Consider the following 9,019-nt stretch of genomic DNA (forward strand, 5'->3'; position numbering starts at 1 on the left):
TAAAATAAAAGTGATATAAGGGGGTTTCTTACCTTCCTGGCGACCCCTCTCTTCCACCTCCTCTCCTGGGCAAAGTCGGCCGAGAGCCACTGCATCTCCTCACACAGGTAGTCCCAGTGAACCTTGGGCCGGACCGGCTCCGTCAGGCGGGTCAGTCGCTTCATAGACCAAAAGCCTTCCCTCTTCAACGCTACGGTCCTGCCCTCTATCTCCGCCTCCTAAAACACATAGTTCACATCCGGAATGATAGAAATAAAGCAACTCAAATTATTCCAATCTAGACAGTTGATTAAATGAAAAACTATTCACAGTTGACAATTTGGAACAAAGGTCAGAAGGATGAGCAGGAGCCGTGGTCCAAATCAGAACGCTGACTCACGTGTTTGGCTAGTTCAGCCATGTCTGCGTGACGCTCCATGCGGGGCCGATGGGGAGTGACAGGGTCCGATGGGGAGGAGCGTCCTGGGCCCATAGAGGGCGGAGAGAGGAACCTGCCCTGGGCACCTCGGAGAATGAGGGGAGTGGAGCTGGGAGTCCAGTCAATGAAGGATGATCGGCCAGGAGAGGGGGATGAAGTGGATGAGGAGGCGGGTGACAAACTTTGCGTGACCCTGTCTGCTATCCACTGGCGTACCTGGAAACGGAGGGAAAGGAGGCGAGAAGGAAATTAGGACTTTTGAGCAGGACCATAACAAGATTGTTCCTACTGGAACAGATGCAAACATGCATAGAGATCACAGCTAAATCTGTCTCAAACATGTTGTATATCAAGCTATCAACAATTCTCTTTGATACCGTAGGCTATACCTCAAGAAATCACATGCTGCATTGAATACAAAACAAAAAAAGGTTTACTATTCTGTAGCCTATACCCATACAAACTTTGCAGTGTACACAACCTGCTATCTCATGTAATCATTCAGTGATCAGCGAGCATTCTACAAGTGTGATCTATCGTAGCGTCTGACACCCACCGCTTACCTTTGAGAAAAGGGCCTTTCTGTTTGGCCTGCTCTGTCTCTGCTCATGCTGGAAAACATACACGGCTTAAAACGTGGCCAACTTAACCACTAAAGCAGAACACTGCATATGAAAGATCACTGCATGAAACAAACGGAGAAACAATCTTGAGAACTGAGAATGAAATGCTATAATTGGAAAACATGCTGAAAGCGTTTTCCTGGCATCCGCCAAACCCAGATTTGTCCATCGGACTTGCCAGATGGTGAAGCATGATTCATCACTCCAGAGAACGTGTTTCCACTGCTCCAGAGCCCAATGGTGGTGAACTTTACACCACTCCAGCTGACGCTTGGCATTGCACATGGTGATCTTAGGCTTGTGTGCGGCTGCTCGGCCATGGAAACCCATTTCACAAAGCTCCCGACAAACAGTGTGTGACGTTGCTTCCAGAGCAACGGAGGACAGACAATTTTTCAGCACTCGGCGGCCCCGTTCTGTCAACTTGTATGGCCTACCACTTCGCGGCTGAGCCGGTTACTCCTAGACGTTTCCACTTCACAATAAAAGCACTTACAGTTGACCGGGGCAGCTCTAGCAGGGCAGAATTTGACAAACTGACTTGTTGGAAAGGTGGGATCCTATGACAGTGAAAGTCATTGAGCTCTTCAGTAAGGCCAATGTTTGTCTATGGAGATCGCATGGCAGTGTGCTTAATATTATGGTGTGGCTGAAATAGCCGAATCCACATACTTTTGTATATATAGTGGATATTGCTGCACCGACTCAGCCAGCTACATTTTTCTACATTTAATTAACCATAGCCATCAAGCTCTAAATTCTTCAAAAGTGAAAAGGGAGTTTATGTTCTCTCTGCTACTGCACAGCAAGCAGTACCGGTACTAGGTCCAAAAGGCTCCTTAACAGCTTCTACCCACAAGCCATAACACTGCCAAACTGTTCGTCAAATGGCTACCCGGACTATTTGCATTGACCATCTCTTTTTTTTTTTTACGTTGCTGCTACTCGCTGCTTATTATCTATGCAAAGTCACTTTAACCCTACCTACATGTACAGTACCAGTCAAACGTTTGGACACACCTTTTGGAACGCCAAGAGTGTGCAAAGCTGTCATCAAGGCAAAGGGTGGCTGCTTTGAAGAATCAAAAATATTTTGATTTGTTTAACACTTTTTTGGTTACTACATGACTCCATGTGTGTTATTTCATAGTTATGATGTCTGTAAAAGAAATTGTAAAAATAAAGCAAAAACCATGAATGAGTAGGTGTGTCCAAACTTTTGGCTGGTACTGTACATATTACCTCGACTAACCTGTAACCCCGCACATTGACTCGGTACCGGTACCCCCTGTATGTAGCCTCTTTATTGTGATTTTATTGTGTTGATTTATGTATTTATTTTACTTAAAACTGCATTGCTGGTTAAGGGCTTGTAAGTAAGCATTTCACGGTAATGCTTACTTACAAGTGTTGTATTCGGCACATGTGACAAATAAAATTTAAATTTGATTTATATAGCTCCATTTCAGTTTTTGCTGAATTAAATATCACAAAATTGCATTTAAACACATTATGCCTTCAGTATAAGCATAATAAACAACTATTCACACAGTAGCAAAATGTTTATTGTATGCTGCTTCAGAAAACTTAAGAGCAATCATTAGCCCATCTTTCATGCTAAAAGAATGGTCTCTGTTGATACATAGCCATATAATTGCTGATTTGGCAGCACATCTGAAGAAAACAGCTAAGCCTACACAGAAAGCAATTTTGGGGCATACCTTGCTCACTGCTCGGCTGGGGTTGACCATGCTCCTGCGGCTAGGCTGGGCCTTCACTGCCAGGTCAGCCTCCTCATCACTGCTCTCCTCCGTGGGGCTGCTGAGCCCTGGGCCTTTCACACCGGCTAGCCGTGGCCGGATGACAGGCGGTGGTCCGGACCGGCTCCCATCACTGTAGAGTTTACTCCTCTTCACATTGCCTGATGTTGAGGGCAACTTGGGGGCAGAGAGGGGCTTGGAAGACGCATTGATGATATTTGGAGGGTTTAGGGTTTGAGACACAGTCACTGCTTTGCCTGTGGACGTTTTGATTGGAGTTAAGGCCTCTTTGTCAGATTTGCATGGTGTGGGAGTAGATGGAGGGGGCATACGGGACTGGGATGGGGTGTTTGTAGCGGGAATAGCAGGAGGTGCTGCTGTGGGTTCTCTCTTGACAGAGGGCTCTGTCTGGTCTCTATGACTGCTTCCATGCATAGGCACAGCGACTGACACAGCGTTTGGAAGGCACTCTAATACAGGTGCTGTGTCTGAGCCACAGCTGAAGCTGCTAGTGCTAGCCTGCGTCAGGCTGCTGCTCTGCTGCCTAGATACCCCCAACAATAAGGAGGGGGGATGTTTGAGGAGAGGGGTGTCCCCACGCTTTAGTAGGAGGAGTTTTGGGTCGATGATGCCAGAAGAGAGTGTGGACCGGAAAGCCTCTGGGTTGGCCTGGGTTGCTGTCACATTAACAGTACGATAAACATCCTGCTGGGTCTCCACTGGGGTACCTGTCAGTGTTGGACAGGGCTGTGGATGTTTGGTCCCTTCATCAGAAGAAACACAGGGCTTGGGTTCTGTAGTATTTTGTAAGGTGGCTCCTGGTACCTCTTTTAGAGGACAATTCTGCTTTCTACCCTCTGGCAAGTGTATGGTAATTGGGGACGAGAGGACCTCAATACTGTGTTGACTGTTTGACTGTACAACAACCCCCTCTGTTAGTTCTTCCATTGGGGAGACAAGAGAAGATGTACTGGCCATTGCTCTCACTTCCCTTTCCCCTTGCAGCGTTTGGGTGTCACTCAGACATGTGGCTGGGGAAATTCTCACCCCTCTATTGTCTGAGACAGCTGTGCTGATCTCCAGACAAGGTAATGCAGCTTGTGTACAGGTGTCCATCTGTCCATCTGGAGTATCTGATACTGGGACAGTTTGGACTACACAAACCTCACTTGAATCTTCCAACACAGTATTGTCAATTTCAGTAGTTGTGTTTTCGGGCTCAGAATTCTGCCCTTCATCAGTCATCTCTACATCTTGTGTGGAGAGACTAGGGGTAAAGTCATTTTGATGCTGGATAATGACTTGATCATTGTCATTACTCGCTTGAGGGTGAGATAGCAGGCGTATTTCTCGTCCCTCACTGGCTGTACAATTCTCAGAGTGTTCCATGAGTGGGGTGAATAAGTTTACTTCGTAGCTTGGGGAGAGGGACGGTCTCTCTCCAACAACTTCTATCGCAATCTCCTCCTCCACAAAGCTATAAATCTCAAATTCTCCTGCAGCCAGTGGGTCTATTTCGATATCCGAATGGGTCCCTTCAATAAATGACTTTGGTTCTCTGTCAGAATGTTCAGAGGCTAATTCAATAACAGCAGTATCACCACTGACAAGATGTTCTTCCAGGAGGACACACTGATCCACCTGCACCTCCTCAGCCAACTCCAGGCTGGTCTCTCCTCCACGCATCACAGCTCCTTGAGCATCAGCTGACAGCACGAGCTCAGAGACCAGTGGAGTCTCCATCCTGGTTTTGTGGTCAGGATTAGACATCTGAACTTCAATAGATTGTTCTGTCTGTTCTGTCTGCATTAAGTCTATTTCTGTACTGGGGAGGTGGTGGATAGGAGGGGTTGTTGCTGTTGTCTCCTGTAGGAAAGAGCTTTGTGACTGGATTGTAAAGTTGGGTGAGTGCTTGGCCGTTTCAGTCTCCTTTGCCCTTTTAGTCTCAATCCGTTCTTCTGTTGGGAGAGGGGGATTTGTCTGGATATCGCGCTCACTCTCCTGTCTGGCAGTTGTGTAGTCTGGGGTGGAATTACCACTGCCAGGGGGCGTGTAGGGGACAAGACCAGAGTATGTTTCTCTTGACTGCGGGGTCCCGGATATGCCAGTTGGTGGGTCTGGAAGTAGCGTTTGTGAACTCCCAAGTGTGACATGTCTGCTCTCAGACAGTTCTGTAGATCTCTCAGATTCTTGTGGTCCCTGATCCACTGCATTAGCTCCCTGTATCTCTTCTTGGTCGTAATTGGAGTTCTGCGTGATTTTATGTTCGGTATAGATGTCTGTTTGTTTCTTCTTACTGTTGTCAGTGATGAGCACTGGGGGGATAGGCTGCTCAGAATTTGGGAGAATGCCTGCTTGCTCTTGGACTTCAGACAGAGGTATGTGGCTGGCCTGATTTGCCTGAGTCGGCGGAGTTGTTTGAGGCTGCTCCATCCCTCTGTCTTCGTTGTGGTCTGGGACTGTATCTTTATTTGGGCTGAGGGGAAGTGGGGACACTGTTGAGCAGGATTTAGAGGGAAGGTTTCTAGCTGGGTGTTGTCTGCCAAGTTCCTCAATTCCAGTCTCGTGTTTATATTCCAATTTCTCTGGGAGAGGCTGGCCCCTTTCTGTCCCACTGACGACCACCAGTCCACCTGCAACTCTCTGATGCAGAGCCTGGTCCTGGCCTGGTCCAGCAGCACTCCCCTTTGTACCGCTCGTTTGTCTGTCTGTGTGCCTGCTGTTATCAGTTTGTGACACATAACACGAATATTGCGCTGTTCCGTCTGTCTGTGTGTCAGAGAGTCTGTATGAATGGGACTTTGTAGAGAGACTAGGGTCCTTGGGGTGCAACGGGCCCAATCTTCCTCCACCACCACTATCTGACATTGCCCCTCTTTCAAGGCTGTCCTTAGTGTTGTTGTTGGGGTGAGTCTCTGTGGGTGTGTTATTTTCACTGACGCGTCCGTGTCTTTCAGGGTGTGACGTGGTCGTGTTATCCAGTGGTGGGAGAGGCGCACAGGCCACATTTTGCGCAGCCTGGGGGTCGTCACCCAGCACATCCACAGCCGGAGGGGTGCGCTGCTGCACCGCCTCCTCCCCAGAGCTTCCTCCCTCTGTGCTGCTCCGGCTACACACTGCACCTGGAAGCAGTGAGACGATGTAGTTCAGTTGACGGACAGAAGTACAGTACATGCATTTATAGACAAACATTTCAATAAGTATCCAGCAAAGAACAATTTGTCAAACTAGTCAATGTCTCTGGTTAAGGAAGAACTCATCACCTGTCTGCGGTGTGGGACACAGCGCTTCCGTGCTTTCCACTTCCAGGATGCTGATTAAGGTCCTGTCCACATATTCTGAATAAAAAGACAAGTGGTTAAAAGGTAACCCCAAAAAGTAAAATGATCAATGCCACTGTTCTCTGGACTATAATACAATGTTCAATTCCATAGAATCATAGAACCACAAATGATTGTTCTACTCTGGTCCATGTGTGTTTCTCTGAAGAGTTCTCGGATTCATAGGGATTGGTTTAAATGCAGAAGACACATTTCAGTTGAATGCATTCAGTTGTGCAACTGGCTAGGTATCCCCCTTTATCTGAAGAGTTCCAAAACTGCACAATACTGGCCAATGAATGAGGGTGGCAACATAGTAACACTGTACAATATTAATGAATCAAACATTGTATTATATGGGGAGGTGAGGAGTTTGAGGCACAACACAACATTTTCCAACAGACTTTAGCAAATGTGTTTCGAGTTAGCCACTACTTGCTAGCAAATGCAATATATTTTCTACTTGGAATCAAATATTTAATACAATCTCTAGAATGACTTAAAAAACAAAACCAACTTTGTTGGGTTTATACAATTGTAACCCCTGACCTTTTCCCTGATATGTGGCATTATCAAACATATTGCTACACGCATAAATTGACGCACGGGCCTCCAGCCATTCAAATCAACAGTATTACACTGTTGCAAATGCAATTTATTGTAGTTTATAACAATCTGGACATGGCATGTAACAGTTAGGTGTTCTTGTAGCAACGTGACACTCGTGCGCTCAATGTTTTCGTGCGCTCTTCAGATTGTGTCGTTTCAATAACTGTTGATTTAGCTAGTTAGGTACTATTGTTGTTAGTTGGCTAACTACATGGCTAGCATGTTTGCTAGTTGACTAGCTACCTATACAGCTTGCCTTTATATCTAGATGAGCGTTGTTGGCCCAAATACTCCCAATACTTTCAACTAGGCGCGCACGCGCCCCATCCCACCCGAAGTTATGTAATGGTCTGGGTCTTTATAAATGCCTTTCTGATTCGGTTGAAGCGAAAAAGGGGTTTAAAAAGTCGAATTAAAACCCGCTTCCCAACAATTACCTGTGACGTCATTGCACGGGGTCATATAACCACAACTACTAAACATTGAAATCATACATTTAGCTATATAGCCAGTAAATATAAATGATTTACCCCATTAAAATACTGACAAAATAAATTGTTGCTGCAATGTTTCTCGCTAAAATGTAGCAGTGATTACGAGGGGGGATAAAGGGGGGTTCGAGTGATCCCACACAAGGCACACTTAGTTATGAATTAAAAGATGTCCTCCAGTTATTTTATTTGTTTTACTTTTCCTGTTGAGAAGTGATATCCCAAGTGCACTTAGTGTAAATCCATTTTATTCTGATTCCAATATGGCCAACGTGATTACACTCAAACACCTTCGGCTGAATAGAAATTGCCATTGTTAATTTTGTATCGTCTTGTTCTGTGGAGAGCTAACGTTAGTGGCAGCCTTGCTAGTACAGATAGTTTTAGCTAAATCTTTTCGCGCCGCAGCTAAATTGGCTGGCATTTGGGAAATTCCATGCCACAGACGCTGTTTGGCCATGATGCTAAGAAGTACATGTTCTGGCTGCAGGTGAAGTCTAACGTTACAGGGAGGGTAAACAAGCCAAATAATTAGCAACTTTATAATTGCGCCGTCATTGACACCTGTGTTTTAATCTGTGTTGTTGTGGAGTATGCAGACAAGGAAAACTTTCATAACCCTCAATCTTCTATATATATTTCTCAGAATTAACTGGATGCTGTGTCCCACCGCGAACAAGCCCCCCTGGTGCACCCTACTACTTCCTCCATGCCCCCCTTCTCATGGCCGCCATCTTAAGTTCCCACCTACCTGAAATTTCCGACCAGTTTTCTTTTACAAAATTCTTGTTGATGGAGTCGTCATCCGGATAAAATCGTACTCAATCCGTGATGATAGTATTCCAAACTGTCTCTCGGTACCCAACGAGGTAGGAGTAGGTCCGTGGGAAGAAGTTATAATACGGACTGAAAGAGAGCGGGTTCGGCTCGCCGAATCTAGTGGTTGCGGGGAGGAGACTTTTAGACGCAGCGAAATGGTGGAGAACCACTGCTGACAAAGTGCAGAAGAAAGTATTATCTCGCGAGAAGTTGAACGGCGCGCCGCTGCAATTTTTGGGATAAGTAAGATTTTAGTTGAAATTATAGCAAATCCCATGATAATTTTGGGGAAATGTTTTATGTTGCCATTATCTGGTTAGATTTTATTATTTTTATTCAATTCAATGTAGTCCACTAGGATTTCATTAATTTACCTGGTTATGGCAAATGTTTCATTCCATAGAAAAGTTTACAATTCCCCTACTCCAGCACTTGTGTTGTATATGTGTTTTCTACTTAACCCAAGTGGACTCAATATGCAAAAAAATAACCTTTCAATAGCACACTAAATCCAAATATCATGCATTACTAGATAATAGATAAAGCGTTAATTGTGAAACCGGTGTCAATAAGTACACCATTGTCATATCAGTATCTCTGACAGGACAGAATAATTACCATTACTTGTTCAGTGGTCACACAACTGTTTAGCTATTGTAAAAGGGTCATTGTACAGAGGGATCAGGATGTTACAATTGAACTAGGTGGTTGCCCACCATTCACTACTTAAGGTGTTAATGATGGGATGGAACAAAGTCCTGCTCTCCAAGGTCAGAGTTGGAGATCCACACTGTATGCACTCTCCAAATAAACGTTGTCTGGAAAGCATGAAGAATAACAATATGACCACGTCTAAGTATATGTGGTTAGGGGGCAGCATGTAGCAGCCTAGTGGTTAGAGCTTTGGGCCAGTAACCAAAAGGTTGCTAGTTTGAATCCCCGAGCTGACAAGGTAAAAATCTGCCGTTCTGCCCCTAAA

The 9,019-nt window shown here is 45.4% G+C and overlaps 1 protein-coding gene across 2 annotated transcripts in view; it reads right to left on the bottom strand.

Moving 5' to 3' along the window:
* The window catches only part of LOC115201029 (helicase SRCAP), a 35,343-nt gene extending 27,123 nt beyond the window's left edge, over window positions 1-8,220 (bottom strand). The window contains exons 1-6 of one of the 2 annotated variants that reach the window (XM_029764230.1): window positions 7,973-8,220; window positions 6,065-6,139; window positions 2,763-5,923; window positions 982-1,029; window positions 380-634; window positions 33-218 (exon numbers count right to left, since the gene is read on the bottom strand). In XM_029764230.1, coding sequence (XP_029620090.1) covers window positions 33-218; window positions 380-634; window positions 982-1,029; window positions 2,763-5,669 — 3,396 coding nt within the window. In that variant the 5' untranslated portion in view covers window positions 5,670-5,923; window positions 6,065-6,139; window positions 7,973-8,220. The remainder of the gene's footprint in view (window positions 1-32; window positions 219-379; window positions 635-981; window positions 1,030-2,762; window positions 5,924-6,064; window positions 6,140-7,972) is intronic. The other variant, XM_029764231.1, reaches the window with a different exon arrangement.
* Window positions 8,221-9,019: the final 799 nt, after the last annotated feature.

Source organism: Salmo trutta, chromosome 10 (genome assembly GCF_901001165.1).
Source record: "Salmo trutta chromosome 10, fSalTru1.1, whole genome shotgun sequence".
NCBI lineage: Eukaryota > Metazoa > Chordata > Actinopteri > Salmoniformes > Salmonidae > Salmo > Salmo trutta.